This window comes from Myotis nattereri (assembly GCF_964212035.1).
Source record: "Myotis nattereri genome assembly, chromosome: 2".
Classification (NCBI taxonomy): Eukaryota; Metazoa; Chordata; class Mammalia; order Chiroptera; family Vespertilionidae; genus Myotis; species Myotis nattereri.
The window spans coordinates 7,727,911-7,748,804 of record NC_138076.1 but is presented as its reverse complement, the minus strand read 5'-3'; the positions used below and the strand labels follow the sequence as shown (position 1 = coordinate 7,748,804).

The 20,894-nt window shown below is 51.4% G+C and overlaps 1 protein-coding gene across 1 annotated transcript in view; it reads right to left on the bottom strand.

Annotated features, from left to right (window-relative positions):
• STOX2 (storkhead box 2) overlaps positions 1-20,577 on the bottom strand; it is a 98,535-nt gene extending 77,958 nt beyond the window's left edge. The window contains exon 1 of the mRNA XM_081083818.1: positions 19,604-20,577. Coding sequence (XP_080939944.1) covers positions 19,604-19,769 — 166 coding nt within the window. The 5' untranslated portion in view covers positions 19,770-20,577. The remainder of the gene's footprint in view (positions 1-19,603) is intronic.
• Positions 20,578-20,894: the final 317 nt, after the last annotated feature.

Here is a 20,894-nt window from a genome sequence, read left to right as displayed (position 1 = left end):
AAAGGAAAAAAAAAATAGGAAAGAAATATAGCTTTCTAATCTTATATTAAGCTTTAAAACTTTATGAAATCCAATTTCCTTGTTAAAAAAACAAAAGCTATGGCTGGCTAGCGTGGCTCAATGGTTGAGCAACAACCTATGAACCAGGAGGTCACAGTTCCATTCCCTGTCAGGGCACATGCCCAGGTTGCAGACTCCATCCCCAGTGTGGGGTGTGCAGGAGGCAGCCGATCAATGATTCCCTCTCATCATCAATGTTTCCACCTCTCTCTCCACCTCCCTCCCTTTCCGAAATCAATAAAAATCAATCAAAAAATATTTTTTAAAAACAGCTATGTGGCTGGGATAACTAGCTGTCCATAGATGTGCAAAGGTGATCGGGGGCAGTGAACATATGCCTGGCTGGCTGCTGCACCTCAGACATGCATTTCACTACGACTCGGCGGTATCCTGGCCTCCACCATTCAGTGCTGCTCAACGGTCTCTTTGAGGGCACGTGTGGGGGTGGAGTGGGAACTGAGAGTTACGAACCCTTCGCAAGAGTCTCTCTGTGCGTTTAGTTCTAGTGTTTACAAAAGGCTCAGAAGAACCTGGTGCGATCTATGGCCAGAGAGTCCATCACCTCCTCAGTCTCATTCTGAATACCGGCAATACCAGCCGGCAATGGATTATTGACATAGATTGTATCTCAATATTGCACTCGGGGAGGCAATGACCCAACGTACTTCCACTTACTGTGGTACGAGGAAACAAGGCATACTTCTCCTACACCCACCACTCTTTTCCTTGAATTCCTGCAACATTTGTATCTAAGTTATGTACAGTGTTACCCCAGGGAAGGCCAATGTCACCACAGAATCAAAATATAGCACAAAGCCCTTGACTTAATTATAGCTGCTCACTGGGTATACAGGGCACACAGCCCTACATTCTTTTGGTCTTGCCCTATACGCTGTACAAAAGAAACCAGTCATTAGTAATGGATAGGTCCCCTGACTTCAACAAATCTCTGCATTTTCCAATATGATGATATTCCATGTAATTTTCCCAATAACTAAAAATTTTAAGTTACCTCTTTACAGATTGTGTGTATGAAACCCAAGAGAGCAACGAAAATGAATTCAGAGTACATTCTCAGTATGGTTCCAGGAGCTACTTTTTCGGGGCCTGAGTTATAATCACAGGCCCAAACATCACCCCATTTTGTATTTCACACGCTATCCAAACTTCTTTTTCTCTGGAGGAAAGATGGCTTTGTCAGGCATCTCCATTTCCTCTACATTCCCAGCACCCAACGTAGGACCATTTCCTACAGGGCACCACGTCGGTAACCCCCTCCTGTCCCAGGAGCTGTGAGGACAGACCCACAGGGCCCCACCAGCCTGCACGCTGGTGCCAGGCTCGGCCCACACACCGGGTGAAGGCCCCCACCCACGATGGCAGGACACACGATTAAAATTCGTGCCTCCGCAAAATTACAAGTTTGTTCTGGGCCCACTTCCTGACCACCCATTGGTAACTGAAACCTCTCATGGAGCTCTGCAGGCCAGGGCTCCCCTCTCTCCAGCGCTGTCTCCAGGGGAACATACACTTCTCCAGAGTCTTGAGAGGGCCAAACCCAAGCTCCTCCAGGCACTGAGGCAGGCAGCCTTACGCGCATGCGTTTTGTTGTCGTTAATCCCAAGAGTTGTCCTTTTGCAAAGAAAGACAGCGACTGGGGCTGTGGGCATCCCATGGACTGGGAAGACGCAGCGATGAACAGGAGGGCGATGCCAGATTGAGGACCATCTCATGGTTCAAACTGCTCCCCTCCTAACCCAGGCCGCAGCACAAGGGCACCGAGGACAGCGGCCTGGGCCGAAGGCCTATCTGTTACCGTGGTTCTCAACCTCCTGGCCCTTTAAATACCGTTCCTCATGTTGCGACCCAACCATAACATTATTTTCGTTGCTACTTCATCACTGTAACGTTGCTACTGTGATGAATCGTCATGTAAGTAACTGATCTGCAGGATGGTCTTAGGCGACCCCTGTGAAAGGGTCGTTCGACCGCCAAAGGGGTTGCGACCCACAGGTTGAGAACCGCTGTGTTAGGAAGTGGCTGCCACTGCCAAGGGAAGCCAGCAATGCCAAACGGAACCAGGCCCTCTGTCCCGCGGGGAACAGCGCGCAGTCCTGTCCGCGCTGTGGAGCACCATGACCCCCGCGCGGGTCCTAGCACATCCTCTGCAAGACGAGCCGCCAACAGCGGGAGAGACGCAGGGCCGAGTGCGTTTCTGGGGTGCAGGTGGGAGCCTGTGCCCCACTGAGGGTCTGCTCCCTGACCTGCAGACAGAAGGGAGGTATTTCCTCAGGGAGGGGACCGGCAGGCTGAGGGCAGAGCCCCCCGGATGTGGAGCGCTGGGTGAAGCCCCAGAAAGGGCCAAATGCAGCCATAATTAGGATGTCACCCCAGCACACACGCACATGCCTACCTCCTATCAGAAACATCAGCTGGCAACGTGATGACTGTTACTTCCTAAGTGCTACTTCCAGATCAGCAGCACGCGGACTGAAGAAGTACCACGTCTATTCCGCAAAACCAACCTATTCTACACATGCTATTGAAACTGCTCCCTGGAGGTCAGGGGGGTTGTAATTGCTGGCAGCTAAGCCTTTCCTACCTGTAAAAAAAAGGAGGGGAGCCCTAACCGGTTTGGCCTGCGGACTCAAGGGTCCCAGGTTCGATTCCGGTCAAGGGCATGTACCTTGGTTGCGGGCACATCCCCAGTAGGGAGTGTGCAGGAGGCAGCTGATCGATGTTTCTCTCTCATTGATGTTTCTAACTCTCTATCCCTCTCCCTTCCTCTCTGTAAAAGATCAATAAAATATATTTTTTTTTAAAAAAAGGAGGGGATAATAAGAAATACATGACCCCTTTTTGGAGACCCAAAGCTGCTTATTTCCATACTCAGACCACACGCTTATTATTAATAACTAGAGGCCCAGTGCACACGAAATCGTGCATGGTTAGGGTTCCTAGGCCTAGCCTGGCCTCCGTCGCATGGCCTCTGCCGCCCTGCGACGCTACGTGAAGCTCCCCGCCCCAGGATGCTCCGCAATGCTTGGGGCCCCTTGACTGCTCCACAAGGCTCCCCCCATCCCGCGACTGCTCCACGAAACTCCCCAGCCCCACGACAACTCGCTGCCACCTGGGTGACTGCTCCCCTAAGCTCACAGCCACCCCGCAAAGCACCCCACCACCACCACTCAACAGTCCCCAGTCCCGCACTGCTGCCAGCCCGCTCCCTCCCCTCCATGGTGAGCTGGTGAGCAGCTCCAGGGCCGGGGGGGTGGGGGGAGCCTGAGAGGTGTTCCATGCACTTCATGGTGACCAGTCGCCCGTTTGGTCGTGACGCCACCTAGCTCTTTATATATATTAGGATAATAATAACTAATAACTGTTACTGAGCACAAATTATGCGCCGGGCACTATTCTCAAGGTTTTACATTTGCTAAGTAATCCTCAGAACAACCCCACGAGGAGGTGAGATCATTAGTCCCACGTACGCCGGGGACACAGAGAGGCCAGGCTACACGGCGGCCTCTCCCAACCCTGGGCCTGGAGTCACTAGTTGGCACTGACTTTTTCTTCGGCTGAAAACCACCGGAAACATCTGTGTGTGCAAAGAATTGATAAGTGGCTTGGGAAGAGATCAGGGCCCATGACTGCCACTCATCAAGACGGGCTGTTCTGATCCTCAGAGTATGCTGCCGTTTTTGTACTAACACCACTTTTTTCTTCCTGTTTCACAGTCTGTTGATCCTTCGCTTGCTGCCCAGTTTCCATCTCCTAATTCTTTTACGGGTCTGGTTAAAAACACCATTTGCTTTACTGTAATTCTAAAGTGGAGGGTGAAGTACTAAAGGTTTTTACTAAGAAAACTCAGACCTGGATTTGAATCTTAACTCCGTATAAAGTCCAAGATCAGATTCCTCATCAGCAAACTGATACATTCATAGTGCCACCCTCGTAGGATGGGTGGTTGAATTAAGTGAGACTATAATTGGCATCTTAGAGGCCCTCAATTAAGTGATGTACGTTATTATCACAAATTCTACAATATTCTTTGGGAAAAACATTGTGTTTATCATTTATCTCTTCTGGGATATTTATCATTTTGAATGTTCATCTTGAATGGTACACTTATTTTTAATTTTTATCATTTATTTATTTTTATCTTGAACATCATCCTTTTCCACTTTACCTTTTAAGTCTATCTTGAATAATTTATTTTCAATATCTGTTTATGTATTTATGCATTATGACTTCTTAATGTATTGTTTGTGAGTTTTAAAGACGCATCTGCTCTCATAATGACAGCATTATTCCTTTCTTTTTAGAAAGAAAGCAGAAGACTCGAGAGGTCTTTAAGGAACTAGAATGAGCTCCTCCTCCCATCTAACACAACTGCATTTTAATTTGAAATCTACCAACTTGGAGTTTGGGGATTACGCGTTAGGACTAGGTTATCTTTTGTGAGCACGCACAAGTGGCATAAACAAGGTTTCCGGGGACCACGCCAATAACTGAAGAAGGAAAAAATAACCTATTTTCAAATACTAACGGAGCGGTCTCTGATATGGCAACAATTGATGTGCTAATGATAAATAATTTATCCATCCTCAGATTGCCTAAGGACATGAAAGTAATGACTCCATTTCATTAAGCCTTCTATAAAATTTAAATCTTTCACTTATTTAGAGAAATCTTCCTCCTAATTATCCCAAATTAGTGTAATTCCAGACCTGGTTAGAGTTATTACATTGTCTAGTGCAGTGGTCGGCAAACTCATTAGTCAACAGAGCCAAATATCAACAGTACAACGACTGAAGTTTCTTTTGAGAGGCAAATTTTTTAAACTTAAACTATATAGGTAGGTACATTGTTATTCACCTAATTAGGGCACTCCTAAGGCTTAGGAAGAGCCACACTCAAGGGGCCAAAGAGCCGCACGTGGCTCGTGAGCCGCAGTGTGCCGGCCACGGGAGGGGAACATTATACCCGTAGCAAGTCCCCCTGACAACGGCCTTGTTAGATGATCAATTTTTCTTGACTGGAGCCAGAGGAGAACATGGGTGGTCCTTCAGGGAAAAAAGTCTTACGACACTCTCCTCAGATGGCAATCACTCTTCAGACAACTTCAAAAGCGAGTTTTGGATAACTCTGAGAAAAAGATTCAGATTTTCGCCTATTGCATTTCTTTCCCATTTAGATTCGCCATTTCGGTATCCGGAACACCATCATCAGGGAACCAGCCAGAAGATTTGGCGGAATCCACGATCACCTCATACACGGCACCAGCGCTTCTGCAAGACCACAGCCCCAGGGGAGGTGACCAGCGCTGGCTCCACCCCCAGGTGACACGGGGGGGGGGGGGGGGGGGGGTGTCTCTGATCCTGCTTGGCTAACTGCCAATCCTAGAAAAATGCGAATGTCTGGTTTTCCTACCTCTGCATTTCAGACTCAAGTGCACCAGTTATGAAATCATCCCATCAAATTAAATTTAAAAGGAAATGCCACCACAAACGCATGGCGTCAGCCTCCCCTCCCACAGGCAGGAGCAGTACATGGAGACCACGCTTTCCTGTGAGTCACACTCACCACGTTGCCATGGGTTACAGAACTCATCCTCCTTGACCGCGGAAAAACTGGGAGAAACTGCTAAGAATCGTCTCCATGACCCTCCTACGGGGAATTGCAAGGACACTCTTTTCTTTCTCCGCCAAACTGAAGACTTTATCATATCCCTCTGACATACTCTGAGCCATACTGATTCTTAGCAAAGATACAATCCATTTACCCACTTCTAACCATCTACATGTTCATCATATTCATCAAAATGCCTGGCTTATTAATTTTTTGATTCCCTTGGACTGAATCCTATTTTACATCACTCAGACCCGTAAAACTCCTCCCTCTTTGCCCCGTGGTACCGTTATTTTAAATCACTGGGCTGGGTACTGTTACAGTCAGTTATTTGGATGCTGGCCTATTGTTATACTTGGAATAATGTTCCGTCTAAACTCTTACAACAACAGATGGTAAAAGATAGACTGCTCTGAATCCAGGGTTTCTTCAGCAATTTTTCCCAAGTTAAGAAGAGGACAAGAGAACATGAGTCAGCAGGAGAAAACGGTTTACAAGTGAATGAAATTATATTTGGGGGAGAGGGAGGGGCTTCTTTCCATCTGAAGTTTCGAATTTGTTGTCAGCTACCTTTGTGCCAAACAAGTTGGTTCCTAGGAATTGGGCAAACCCTAACGATGTCAACCCGGCCAAGAGCAGGGCTGCCCACGGCATGACTGACAGCCAGTGGAGACAGCCGAGGGGCTCATGATGGAAGGAGAAGAAACCCACTCCGAAGAGAAGGTAAGAACCAGCAGCCGGGAAAGATTCAGCTGTCACCTGACCCCCATCCCCACCCTCTGCCAGCTTTGGGAGGGGGCAAGGCCCGGGAAGCCTCAGAATTCCAGCTGGCAGAGTAGCGATTGTTTTCATGGAATGTACCTACACAAATACTGGAGGTGCGAGCCTTTGAATAAGCAGGAACTCGAACATCTTTCCTCTCCGCACAACAGAGGCCTCTCGGGCGGGGGCCCGAGGGAAAGCGCCAGGTGAACCCCGGGGGGAGTGAGAGAAAATATTTCATAATTGCTTAAAAATCAGGAGTTAATTTTCCTAACAGCTAACATATAGGCGTTGGATACATACATGATTGAAAGTGTGTGTGTGTGTGTGTGTGTGTGAATAAGATCTCCGTTTTGTCATCTGTGCTGCTTCAAACATGAATTAGCGGCTGCCTCTGGGACTGTTCTGACTAAATGAGGTCATTCTTACACGTGCGCGGGCCGGTACCAAGTACATGCTCAGTAAACGGGTTCCCTTCCGTGGGGGAAGGGGAGGGGGGTCAAAGGCTCCGTCTGGATATCGACATTTCAGGAGCCCTTGGGAGCTCTGCTGCTGTGTTAGGAAGCCCATGCTCAGGCCCTGGAAGGAAGCCTGTGCCTCAGCCCCAGGCCCTCCAACCTCTGGCTTCCCACCACCACGCTGAGCAGAAGCCTGGCAGGACCTGAGTCCACGACAGACAGACAGACAGACAGACAGACGCTGAGTAGCCGTGACCCACGCCTCCTGGGAGCCCCAGCCTCAGTCCCGGCTTCAGATGCTGCCGGGCTGCACTGGAGAGAGAGAACGTGCTTTCTCACCTCCGTCTGCACTTAACGACGGAAACCTCCCCTTCTGGCCCTGAAGATCAGGACGATGGGATGATACCACCACCTACGAGGCCCTCTGCCTCCCAAACGCATGTCCCCTGACATGCTCCACACGTGTCAATCACCCGAGCCGCGCAGGGCACAACACGCAGGAACACGAGGTCTGGAGCCTCCGAATGTAGGCTTCAGCCAGCCAAAGCCAGTGCCTGGACTGCACTTCGGAATCCTAAGGAGAGGAGGCCCGTGAAGTTCCAGGAGTTGGCGAGAGCCCTGCGAATGAAGCAGCTGCTCAGCACCCTTTCCTTCTTCTCTAGGTGCTTCCCCTCGGGCTTTGAGGAAGCGACACTGGGGCAGGGGGTGGGGAGGGCGGAGAGGTGAATATGAACAGGGGGAGAGGAGCCTCAGGAGTGGGTACAGGAGGAGTGGGAAGCGGGGAGGCTCCCAGTTCCCCATCGGGCCGGCAGTGGTTCCCACGACCGCCTGGAAAGCGAGGGGCGGTGGAGAGGGAGATGGTGGGGCTCTGTCCCCAGACCCCCAGGCCCTTCTCACCAGCTGCTCATGCAGTCCTACTGGAACCCGGGCCCCTGGATCCCCAGCCGTCCGTAAGGGGGCACCTTGGCCGGAGGGGCGGGGCCGGCACTGCAAAGGAGGACGCCGCCCTCGGTTTGGGGAGAGGCCACTGAGCCCCACTTTCCAAACGGGCCTTGAAACGGGGACCTGCTCTCCCAGCCCGTGTTCCGCACACTGAGTCCCGGGGACATCGTCTTATTGCCCACGCAGGCCCCACACACGGCTCCGCCCTCGGCGCCACCCTCGGCTCCCCCGGGCTATTTCTCCTTTACCTTCACTGAAACGTCAACAGGAAAGCCTTGAATTAACCGTGTCCGATCACACACGCGGAGCATCTTTCTCCTATTTTAGGTGAAGCCAAGTTCGCTGGGATTCATATCGCACAGGAATATTAAATACACGACGATTCTCTACCACTTTCCTAAGAAGGAAATCCAAGGACAAGCAAGCCCACTTAGGTAAACGAATAATTCTGGAGATTTCTTAGGAGACCCCATACTCAAATCAGGAAGGAAGGGAACAGTTGGTTTCCGATGAAATGAGCACCAAACCGAAGAATCGGACTGACCTCTACTTTAGTTTTCAGCTCTGCCTGACCCTGGACAAGCTGCCTGTCATCCATCTTCCTTTTAAAAAAGAAACAACAATATTTTTTATTGATTTCAGAGAGGAAGGAAGAGGGAGAACGAGATAGAAACATCAATGATGAGAGAGAATCATCAATCAGCTGCCTCCTGCACACCCCACACTGGGGATCAAGCCCACAACCTGGGCATTTGCCCTGACGGGGAGCCTAACCGTGACCTCCCAGTTCACAGGTTGACACTCAACCACTGAGCCACGCCAGCTGGGCTCGTCTGGGCTCGTCCCCTTCTTCTGCACCCTCGGGTGTAAAACATTTAGAAACGAGTCGATCCTGCAGAGTTTTGTCCCTAAAGAAAGAATGATATAGTAGCAAAACTGTACTAGGTTCTTCCTGTGTTGGGCACTATGCTAATTATTTTGCATATATTTGCTCACTTATAATCCATACAACAACCATAAATCAGGAATAATTTTATCCTCATTTTCCAGACAAGAAGCAGGATAAGCTGGTCATCTAAGATGCCGAGACTGCACAGGCAGCGAGTGGGGGCCGGGCCCCAGAGCCTCTGGCTGCAAACCTAAGTCACACGCTCTGCTATCTGAAGTCATTCACGAACCTCCGGCGGCAGCCAGCATCGCAAAGGCAGCAAGTCCCCTGGCCCCACGCCCGCACTCATCGTTCGACTCTTCTGGGCATGCTCTCTCCCTGGCTAAGCACACCTCTTAAAAGCATTTTTAAAAAGTGTATCAACAGTCGTAACCAGTTTGGCTCAGTGGGTAGAGCGTCGGCCTGTGGACTGAAGGGTCCCAGGTTCGATTCCAGTCAAGGGCATGTATCTTGGTTGCGGGCACATCCAGTAGGGAGTGTGCAGGAGGCAGCTGATTGATGTTTTCTCTCATCAATGTTTCTAACTCTCTATTCCTCTCCCTTCCCTTCTGTAAAAAATCAATAATATATATAAAAAAGTGTATCAACAGCTACTCATTGTTTGTTATAAATAACCCGTGGGCCAGTGTGGAGGGAAATAAAAGTCTAAATACTCTTTTCCATTTAAAACCACGCAGATGAAACTTCAAATGCGTTTCCTAGGTTTCTTGTCCCATTATAATGTAAGCTTCAGCACCTAATCTAAAGTGAGGTTTTATCTTAGAAGTTTAGTGCATTCACGAAAGCTATATTGTTTCATAATTCCACCAAAGACTCACGTGGCATTTTTAAAATCCCAGGACAGACGCCTGTATACGTACCACCGGGTGGATAGCTAACCTGCCAGCTCACTCCTCCGGCCCAGTGTGAATGGACCAAGACTGCCGATCAGCCCCCAGTTACCCTGGAGGCCTCGCTCTTAGCATCAACCTCCGGGCACCGACTCAGACTGCAGTGAAAGAAAGAAGTGCCACACAGAGGTCCCGACGTCACTGCCACCGCCGGGAATGCTAGCAGGGCCATGGGTCCCCTGCGACCTACCGGCTCCATACCTGGCGCCTGCTACAACACAACCAAGCGAGACATGAGCCATGTCCTCAGAGTTTATGTCTAGAGGGAGGGCCCGACAAGAAAATGACAACTGCCTTGCAAATAGCTCAGAGGTACACAGGCGTGGCTCGTCACCCCAGCCCGCGGCGCTGCCTCCAGCGGGAACAGGTGAGCTGAGTTTGAAACACGAGGAGGTAGCCGGATGCCAAGGGCAGGGGAGCTGGCATTCGTGGGGAGGGCCTGGGACGAAGGGCCCTGGGAGCTTGTTACAGAATGAAGGGGACGTGGTTGCAAAGTAAAACCCGACCATACTTCCTGACGTCGCCTACACGCAGTTTCTGCTCCGTGTCAGGCTTGGAAGGGACAACTACCAAGCTTCTCCGTGTCCTCTGGGTTCTTAGTTATCTGTGAGGGAACCCATGCTGCCTCTTTTAACAATCCTAATGACAAATAACACAGATAGGATGTTTCCTATGTGCCAAGCTTATTTCTAAGTGCTTTACCTACATGAATCCACCAAAACCTAATGGTATGCACCGTTACTATTCCCACTTTGCAGGCCAGGAAACGGAGGCCCTGAGGAAAAAGGTCCCTGTCCAAGGCCACCCAGTCAGAAACGGAGAGGCGGGGTCGTATTTCTGCTCTGAATCCTGGCCTTTTTTTTTTTTTTTTTTAATATATTTTTATTGATTTTTCACAGAGAGGAAGGGAGAGAGATAGAAAGTCAGAAACATCGATGAGAGAGAAACATCGATCAGCTGCCTCCTGCACATCTCCCACTGGGGATGTGCCCGCAACCCAGGTACATGCCCTTGACCGGAATCGAACCTGGGACCTTTCAGTCCGCAGGCCGCGCTCTATCCACTGAGCCAAACCGGTTTCGGCCCTAGCCTTTCGTTCACAGAAATGCGCTGGGTCACGCAGAGGGCCACAGGGAGGCGTGGATCGGTGAGGACTCTCGGGCAGCCGTGACCAAGCACAGACACTGTGGCCGGCAGCACACGGGACGCCCCCTGCGGCTGCCCCACTGCCATGGAGCGCCATCTTCCTGCAACACCACGGAGGGCAGAGTGTCACTGGTGAGGCCAAGGTCACGCCCATGCCCTCGATCTCAGGCAGTCCACGAAAGCAATCCCAGGGCAAGGTCTGCATCTGCAGGGCGGAACGAGGTCCTGCCTCCCACCAGGGGCCACAGGTGGTGCATGAGGTCGCTGCTCTGCTGAAACAAAACCCCACGGCTGGGTGGCTGGAAACAAGCCAAATGCATCCTCTCCCGTCTGGAGGCTGAGGACAGAAGCAGGCGCGTTTCCCTCCGAGTTCCCGAGGGAGAATCCGCCCCAGGCCCCTCTCCTGGCTCCTGGTGACCAGCAATCGCTGGCCCACCTAGGCCGGTGGACACGTTGCTGTCTCTGCCTCCTTCCTCACCTGGCCTTCCCCCTGCAGCTGTGTCTCTTTTCTTCCTATAAGGACACCAGTCATACTGGATTCAGGGCCCATCCCACTCTGGTATGACTGCATCTTAATTTCCCCTGCAAAGACCCTATTTCCAAGTACGGTCCTAGCCACAGGTACCCGAAGTTAGACTTGAACATATCCTTTGGGAGGACAGACTCAGCTCATAACCGTAGGAAATGACACAGGAAGGGGGTTCAGATGACGGGCAGCCAAAAAAATGACAGGTATCCAAGGTACCTCAATCGCTATGGGGGCCTTCATTTCATCTCACAATGAAATGATTTCAAAGCAAAAGCTGGATATGCCCAAAGCAAGAAAAGGTCTAAGAGCGGTCTGAAGGGAACCAGCTAGCTAGGAATTGGAGTCGGGTTGCACTGGGGGTGAACTGGGAGCTGGGTGGGGCCTCCCTCTCCAGCCGCACCCATCAGAAAGACAGGCCTTCTCCCCGCAAGCCTGGCAGGCATCTGCCAGACAGCTCTCTTTTATCTTCAGAGAAGACTTGGCCTGGGGGGCCATCATGGATGTAAGCAGAAAGATAAATGGAGATTTTAACTGTGAATATGAGTTACCTAAGCCATAATTTTTCAACTGAATAGGTATAAGACAGATGTTTAAAATATACGTTATTTACAGAGCTGGTCTGGTCTTTTGTGCTGCTACTTGTATTGCTCTAACTTTTTCCAAACCCTGACTATAAATATCAAAAGCATATCCCTTCATCAACAATCCAGTAGCTTCTGAATGAATGCAAACACCAATAAAACAAGTCCTAGAATTAAAAGGCACTTTGTTTTTACAGACAGGAGAGCAGTCGGTCTCCAAGAAATCCTAACCTCAACGGCCCAGGCTTTCAGAAACCCACGTAGGACTCAAAGTTACGGGAATCCAACCGATCCTCCACCTGCTGGAAAGTAAATCAGTCATCGGCCCCCTTTAAGATACGGAGCATGAAGTACAAAAAGCTAAGCTAGCCTGGCTGGTATGGCTCAGTGGTTGAGCGTCAACCTATAAACCAGGAGGTCATGGTTTAAATCCTGGTCAGGGCACATGCCCAGGTTGCAGGCTCGATCCCCAGCAGGGAGTGTGCAGGAGGCAGCCAACCAATGACTCTCTCTCATCATTGATGTTTCTATTTCTCTCTCCCTCTCCCTTCCTCTCTAAAATCAATAAAATTGTATCTATAATAATAAAAGTGTAATATGCTAATTAGACCAGACGTCCTTCCAGACGAAGCCGGGGCTGGGAGGGAAGCCCAGGTCCCGGGTGCCAGAGGGAAGCTGGTGCCAGCAGCCGGGAGAAGGAATGCCTACTCTTGCACGAATTTCATGCATCAGGCCTCTAGTTTAAAAATAAAAAGCTAAGCTATTCTCATGTTCCCAACTAACGTGGCTAAGTGGGTGACCTCCAGATACACCCCAAACCCTAACTGTTCACCTGTGTGTCTAAAGGACCTCTCTGCTTGGACGATCAACCCATAGGCCCCAAATGGAGCTCATCGCCTGCTCTACTCCCCCAGCTTCCTGGTCAGTCATTGCTTTCTTCCAGCCAAAATCTCTGATTCGCCTTTGATTTTCTCCCACCTCTTACATCGAGTCAGTTACGGTGAAGAGTCAGTTCCTTGTTCTCCCGATTCTCCCTTCCCTCTCCACTGCCCATCCCTCCTTCCGTGGCTGCTGCAGGCTTTCCACCATGTGACATGAGGACCACTCGGCAGGTGACGGGAGGTCACTTCAGTTGAGTATTTTTCACTGAAAGAGTAACGCATTAATTCTAATGGGGATTAGAAACTGTAATTATCAAATGAAACTTTTACTTTCACATAAAATATAACCTCTTTTCAATTCATTTAAATAAAGAAGTGGGTCAAGTTAATGGGAAATATGACATAAATAACAGGTGGGATACAGACATGGGTAGGAGAACCTTGAGGGGGGAGCGCTGATGCCTAAGCGCTGGAAACCACTGCTGTGTGGGGGTCCCCCATCACCTACTACTGGACCCCATCGCCCCTCCACCACCTGCCGGCCTCCTGGCCTCGGGACTCTTCACGTGCCCTGCACACCACAGCCGGACAGACGCCTCTTCCAAAACCACTCCTCTCATCGCTTCTCTCCCCAGCTCACCCCATACACTCTGAACTCTACCTACGTTTCAGACCCCACCGGCTCGCTCCACATTATCTCCAGTTACTCCCCGAAGGGACAGCATGACCAACCTCACGTAGACATTTTCACTCCCAGCTTCATGCCGGGGTTCATGCTGCCTCCACAACCTCCCCCCACCCCATCTTTCTCCTTCTCTGTCTCTTGGAATCCTACCCAGTCCTCCACGACACAAGCAAGTCCTCCCTCCAGGCAGCCTTTTCGAACTGACATTCTCCTGCTCTCTGACCTGCTATGCCACTTATGCCAGCCGTACCCACCGCCCCGCTGGGCTCTTGATTATATGCTATTAGTTACTGTTTTCTAATGGTCGGCTCGTTGCGAGCTGTGGTCCTGTCTACCACTGCAGGAGGACGCCCCTGGTCTACCACTACAGTAAGAGGTCCTTGGAGAGTAGGATCTTATATCTTTGCAGACATTTATGTACGTGAATATATATTTATCCCACAGTTATGAGAGGATGACTCACATTAAGAGTTCAAACCATCTCTTCATCCAACTTTTTAAGAGAAGCCATGTTTTATTCATTCATCCAATAAACATTGACTGAGTGCCTGCTGTGTGCCAAGCTCTGTGGTTGCTGGCAAAACAGAGACGTGAATAAAGCACGTATGGCCACTGAGGGACTTGCCAGCTAGCACAGGAGACACACACGGAAACTCCCAATGCCACGCGATGTGACCAAGTCGCCATAGCACACGTACCTAACACATGCCAGGAGGGGTTCCTCTGGGAAGGATTGGAGGAAGACTTACAGGGAAGGGGAGAGTGGGTGGCTCTGGAAGGGGGTTGAATTTCTGGAGTCTGGAGCACGGGGGGTGGCGGGGGGGGGGGGGGGGGGCGGAGAGAAGAAGTGCTTGGAAAGGTGGCCTGGTCATGCCATGAAGAGCCTTGGCCCAGACCCTCATCCCCAGGCCGGAGAGGCAGTAAAAGCAGATGGAACATGACCAGCTTTGCTTCAGGAGAGGTTTCAAAAAATAAAACCGCCTCTGGGCACACGTGGAGGAGGAACTGGACTGGAAGCAAGGTCAGTCTGGAAGATATTATAACGGCAGCGAAGGTTTAAACAACAGAGATGAAGGGGGGGGGGGGCAGATTGTAGAAACATCTAGGAGGTAGACATCATTAGGCGTTTCTGACCAACGGGTTATGCATTCCACTGTCAAATAGTCTAGGGATGAACTACTTAAGGGTGAGTTCATTATCAACTTACAAAATTACCCACGTCATCTCCTTCTTGCGTGGCCGTGACTAAGGTTAATCAAGAGTTGACTAGAGTCTATATCCTTACAAACTACAAGAACCTCTACTTTATACCGTATAGATTAGGCACACACAGGTGTCCAGGACTGATCTACGAAAACCTGTCCCAAATTCCCGCGTCAGCAAATCGTCCCAGCCGCGAAGATCTCACCAGATGTTGCTTCTGGGTTATACCTGCACTGAGCATACGCGATCCTGTACCAAAGAACATAGCATTGTCTGAACTGTCCTGACTCTCCAGGGTACAGGGAGTTGAAGCCAGAATTGCTCCGGAGGTGTAAAAATGCTCAGGGTTTCATACAATATGCTCATATTCCTTTTTTCGAATAAAAAAGCTCACCAGAGTGTAAAAGGCATTGAAACACCCAGGGAGGTGACCTTTGGTAAGCATAGTGTTCCCCTGGGAAATAAAGAATAAAGCCATTCACCACCGCGTGCAATATCCCTCACGTCCACTTGCCTGGTGAAAGCAGTCAACACAGGTAGTTTCAAATTAAAACCCGGCCAGGGCAGCCAGGCTGAAAACGGATCTCTGAGAGCAAAGAGGGAAGCGAAGGCAACAGGATGCTGTTTATGGAAACGTGTATATGATTGCAACTTGCCAGGTGTTTATCCATCACGTCCCCACACCAGTCCCCTGGCCACCAGGACAGGCCCTAAGGTGCAGACAGTTATTGCAACGCTTGGGGGGGACAGGAAATAGGATTCCTTCGCAAAATGAGCACTTTCCCCACATGCCCCCACATACGGAGGCACGTGACGCCAATAAGCAGAAAGGGCAGAGGTCATGCCTAACGTTTTCTGTGTAAGCGCTCGGAAACCCCGCGCCGGCTCATTACAGACCCCCTGCCCAGGCAGTTCTGTAACGGGAGCATGGACCTGGGGGGCCTGTCCAGACAGGAGGGGGTTATGTGACTCGCCAGGAGCACAGCTGGTTCGTGGCAGGCCCAGATCAGAACCTCGCTGTCCATTCTCCGCTCTCAGAAAATCCCCCCCACCCCCATCTCTTCAAATAACAGGACACGAGGAACTGGGACACTATCAACGGTGCCCCAGAACTCATTTCTATAAAACTAAAACTAATAAACGAATGAAGGTGGTGTGCTGCCCAGTCCTCCCTCTGTTTATAATAGATCAACGGGGGGTGGGGGGGTGGGGGGGAAGGATTTACCTTGTCTTAATATGTCAGTTTAGGGGCCTTTGTTTCATCTTTTCAAATCCTTTAAAACGATAGTGTGAAAAGTGCTTCATTGCTCTTGAAAGTGGCAAATATCAAACTAAAAGTGCCATGATGGGGGGTTGGGGGGGGGGGGTGTCTCCTTCATAAGCAACACTTTTTATGAACAGGCTCCGTAGAACTTGATAGTGGAAAACCGCTTTCCAATCTTGACCAATAGAATGCCCAAACCCGGTGACATGACATGTGGGATGTAAAGGGGCACCCAGCCTCAGGGCTAGGGAAGGGGACCGAGAGTACAGTGCAAAGTTGACAGCATCATTTGTGCCAAGGGGTCAAAGTTCACACAGTTCTAACAGAGGATCAGCAAAAAGCCATGAACACCATCCCAGGGAGGCACATGAGCCTGTTTTCCTCTGTACAGCACTGCGGACCACAGAGAGCGCAGAGGAGTTTTACTTTCACCTCTCGTTTTAGCAAATGAGGAAGAATGATCCCACACCCATCTGCTCTACCCCCTTCTCTTCTTCGATTATTCATCTTGAGCTGAACAAAAGGCAAGACTTCCCACCCGCCCCCACCCCCTTCTACCCAGAAACTCACATTGGGAAATTAATCTTCAAGATGAACAATGAACTCATCGCGTGGCCTGTGAACTTGCTGGTTGCCAGGAGGCCTGTGAATGCTTAGGATTATTTTTGATTTGGCAGCACCAATCGGGGGCTTTCACCGTCATATAAGGCATGGCCGGCAAGATTTAAAGTTTCAGAATCCTCTAACTGGCCTTCGCAGGATATTTTCAAGTTTTAAAGGTGTCTACTCCAACCTCTAGAGCTTAAGTGTGTTCATCCTGAAGGTGTACAACCACAACAATAAAAAACAGGCTAAATGTCAAGGGTATTGATGTAAATCACATTTCAAACTGGTAATTACTTCTTAGTGGAGAAAAGACTGCTTGAAAGGGTGCTGTCTCATTGGAAAGCTATTATGGAATGCCTGCAATTTTGCCTTAATAAACGGAGTAAAACTTGAAGTACCTACTCTGTGATAGCGACGCCAGACCACAACAACAACTATTAATAAAATTTCCAAGGATCTCTCTCTTTACCTAAAGTTAAAAAACTCAACAGCAACACGTTTCCCCAGAGTTTTTTAGGAATACTTGTTGGGGGGGATTTCTAAAAAGTCTCAACGAAGTGATTTAATTTAGTATATCTCTGAAGAGGCTTGCCTTACCCTCTGAACCCAACAAGAGAAAGTTCTTTATACTCACAGTGAAGTATGATGATACCAGCAGTCATCATGCTAAATGACTGGACAAACAGAAAGAAGAAATACGGAAAGCCTCCTGTGTTCCCAAGCTGCTCCACTTTCCATTTCCTGTGACAAAGGTTCTGTTTGTATCTAGAGCCGCTAACCTGACCCAAGTGGACTTCCTCTGCATTTCCTAAGAGAAAGAGACCTAACCGGTAAATGATCTCAAAGTGTTCCCATGCCCCATCTATTCCTGCCAAGGCTCCTATTTGGAAAGGAGCCATATTTGAAAAGGAAATTGATAAGATCCTCCCCGCCCCCAACTAAAAATAAAGATGCATATGAGCACGGCTTCATCTACCCTCCCCGGGTTCACTGTAGGTGTCTGAACATTCACAATTCCCTGCCACTGGCGATAACACCTTTTCTTATGCGCATCAGCTAACATTTAAGATAAAGAATAAATGGCAGCCCTTCCTCCCAGGACAAAGCCAGGTGATAAGCCATCCGGGAGCCCCAGAAGAATCTAGCAAGGCTCTCAGGGGGGGCACTTCCAGAAAACGCTGAATGAATGGCAGGGCTCTTCTTACCCCGCCTTTTGGGTTTCTTTTCTCAGAAGCAACCTAACATTGAAGCTGCACAGAGAACCACCAACCGGCCTGAGACAGCGGATCCTTCGACATCACCCTACGCCGTGCTTACGATTTGCAGGTCAAGAAATGAAACGAGGAAAGAGAATCAAGTGAAAATGCCTGGCAGAACTGGCCACGGCGGAGAAGTTCTTTGGGGAAGAATGAAAATGTGATCCTAATGAAGCTAGGCCAAGACAAACAAAAACAGGCTCCGAGCAAACGTGCCCGAGATCATTCAACAAGAGCCCTGCAGGTCTGCTGAAGGAATTATGGCCACCTGCCTCCTGTAGCTTCACACTTGGTCTGAGCACTGGCCTGCTCAGTGTGGAATGAAGCCATTCGAACCCTTACGCACACAAAACCTGGATCACCTGAACACTCCGTGCAGATATGGGTTTACGTACACATGTGTTCTGGGGTTGGATTTAGGTGTGCTTCAAAATTGACTCCTACGAGTCAGAAGACTACAGCAACCACAGCTGCAATGGACTTAAATTACTGAAGTACAAACTGCAGTTGTCACTTCCTTTGCAGATTGGGCTGTTCGTGAAAGAAAGCCCAGGGAGCCTTAGTGCCAGCATCCTTATGTCGCTAGGTTTGGCAATAAAAAACGATGGTTATTTTATTTAGATCTTATATTCAGGGAAATGCGGTCACAAGACATTTTTACGGCATGAGATACTGCCCCAGTGTTTTAAAACTTGCTGTTTTCGGAGGAAGACAGTGGGGTTAGATAGACTCTTAAGTACCAACCACAAGCTTAAAGCAATCTTCCCAGTGAAGACCGGACTGGCAATGACTGGGGTTAAATGTACTTTCATTACGCGGTGTTTAGAAGAAAATTAATTCTGCTGGGATGAAAAACAAACAAAACCTGATGTCTTGAACATGACTGCATACACATGGTCCACCGTGAAGTCAGGAGAACACCAGGAAAGGGCGCCAGCATTTCCTCCCTCCAGCCTTTCCTCGGGGTTTTTCTCCCTGGGCTCCCGAGTCACACACCAAAGCCCCTCCGTGGCGTTTCCCAGGGAACCTGCCTCCTTCGGAACCGCCTAGGCCGGCTCTGCCTTTTAAGATGCAGCCCTTTTCGAAGCCTTCGGCTCCATTCACCGTATTGTTTGCCCTTCCCGTCTGACACGCAAAGACACAATACAGCCTCCCTTCTTTCCACACAACCGAACCCAAAGCAGCCTATGTTCAATGCACACAGAATCATGTGAGCGCTCAATCCGCATACACGCCAGTACCCCACAGAACGCATTCAATGAGCTCCAGCAGAGTTGGCTGCGTGCACACGGCCGAGTCGGGAATGCATGCGGGCTCTTCCCTGACTCAAACCATTCAGACCTGTGCATGGAACCTGCTCCCTTTCCCGGAAGGGGGGCTGTTTAAATGCCCACGGGGATCACTGGCCACAATGCAGGCGCCAGCCAGCCCGGGGCTGCGGGCGACCCTGGGCGCAGGCTCCCCCACCGAGCTCCCGGAGGCTGCTGCTCGCAGCTGGCGGGCATTCATCCCCCCGCAGCCCCAATGCCCGGCGCGGCCCCCTCCCTATTTTACCTAACTAATCGCTCTCCAACCCCATATTGAGAGGGCCTGCTGTGGATCTTGCGGAGGTACAAAATGGTGGATGTGAGCTAATTTTTTTCCTGCTTTCCCCATAACTTATCGCATCCATCAGCGCCCGGCCTCCCCTGCCAGCACCCCGGGAGCGGCGTGGGGAGCCCGCCCCGCGGCCCAGGCCCGGGGGCAGCCACGCGGTTACCAACCTGATGTCATGTAGCCCCGCGAAGCCTGGGGCGCGAAGGCCGCGGGGAAGCGCTTGTGCAGGCGGTAGTCCTTCTCGCTGCGGGACCTCATTCGGTCCGAGGCCCGGTCGGAGAAATCCGCGCTAGGCCAGGCTCGCCGCAAGGTTGTGCTGCGGGTCTTCTTCATGGTGCGGAGGGCGACCTGCTGCCCCGATCCTGGGGCCTCAGTGCCGGGGCGCAGCGTGCGGCTTCATCCGTCTACGGCGGGCACGACCGGGGCGCACACGGCGCGCATTTTCCCAGCCCCTCCTCGTCGGTGTCTACACCGCCAGCAGCGGGTCCGGCCCTCCCCACGCCCCCACACCCCCGCACGGCCAAGGCTCCGATTTTACACACGTCCCACAATGCATTACACTTCATTTGCAATCCGCCCGGCTTATAGCTTCCAGATTCCAGGGGGAAAGGCACGTTAGGAGGCTCCCCGGCCCGGAGGAGGCGGGGAGGGGGCGGGCGGGGTGGGGGCGCCGAGACTTGCAGCGTGGAAGCGATGGGAGCGCAGACAATGGCCCGATTCAGCGCAGGAGTGCTGAGCCAACCGGGAGCCCGGCACAAAAGACCCAAACAAACAAGGAAGCCCCAGCCTCCGGGGCTGCCCCGGGATCGGGCTCCCGGGCAGCCAGAGGGGCGGCTCAGCGCGAGGCGTGGGGATGACAGTGTCCCAGCCCGGTCCCCCTGGGCCTACCCGCCGCGCGGCCCGCAGTCCCGGGTGCGGGCGGGCGCTGCCTCCCCTGCAGTCCTCGGGGGGCCGTCTTCATCCCAGAGGCTGGAGCGCGCGGCGCGTGTGCATCGGGCTCCGGGCGAGCTCTGCGGGCGGCAGCTGCGGCCGGGGGGCTCCGGCGGATCCAGGAAGAGCAGGAGGCGTCCTCGCGGCTGCAGCGTCTCGTCAACCTGGCTCCTTCCCGGGCTCGGGGTGGTGTGCGTGCCTGTGCGCGTGTGTGTGCGCGCGCGCACGCGTGGGCCCCGACACGCATGTGCCCCCTACACATGCATGCTCCGACTCACTGGCCAGGGCGGCGACGGAGCCATGGCTGCCGAGGATGCGGAGCGCGCCGCCCGACACCCGCACGGTGGCACCGCGGCTCGGGTTCGAGCGCGCAAAGCGGCTCCCGAAGGGCAGGAAGCGGGGCGGACGCCCGGTCTCACGCTGATCGCCCAGGTGCCTCCAGTCCGCGCGCGGATCCGGCCAGGCTTCTGGTTTCCCGGTGAAACGCCCCGCGGAGGCGCTGGGGCCTGGGCTGGCGCCCCGGGTTGC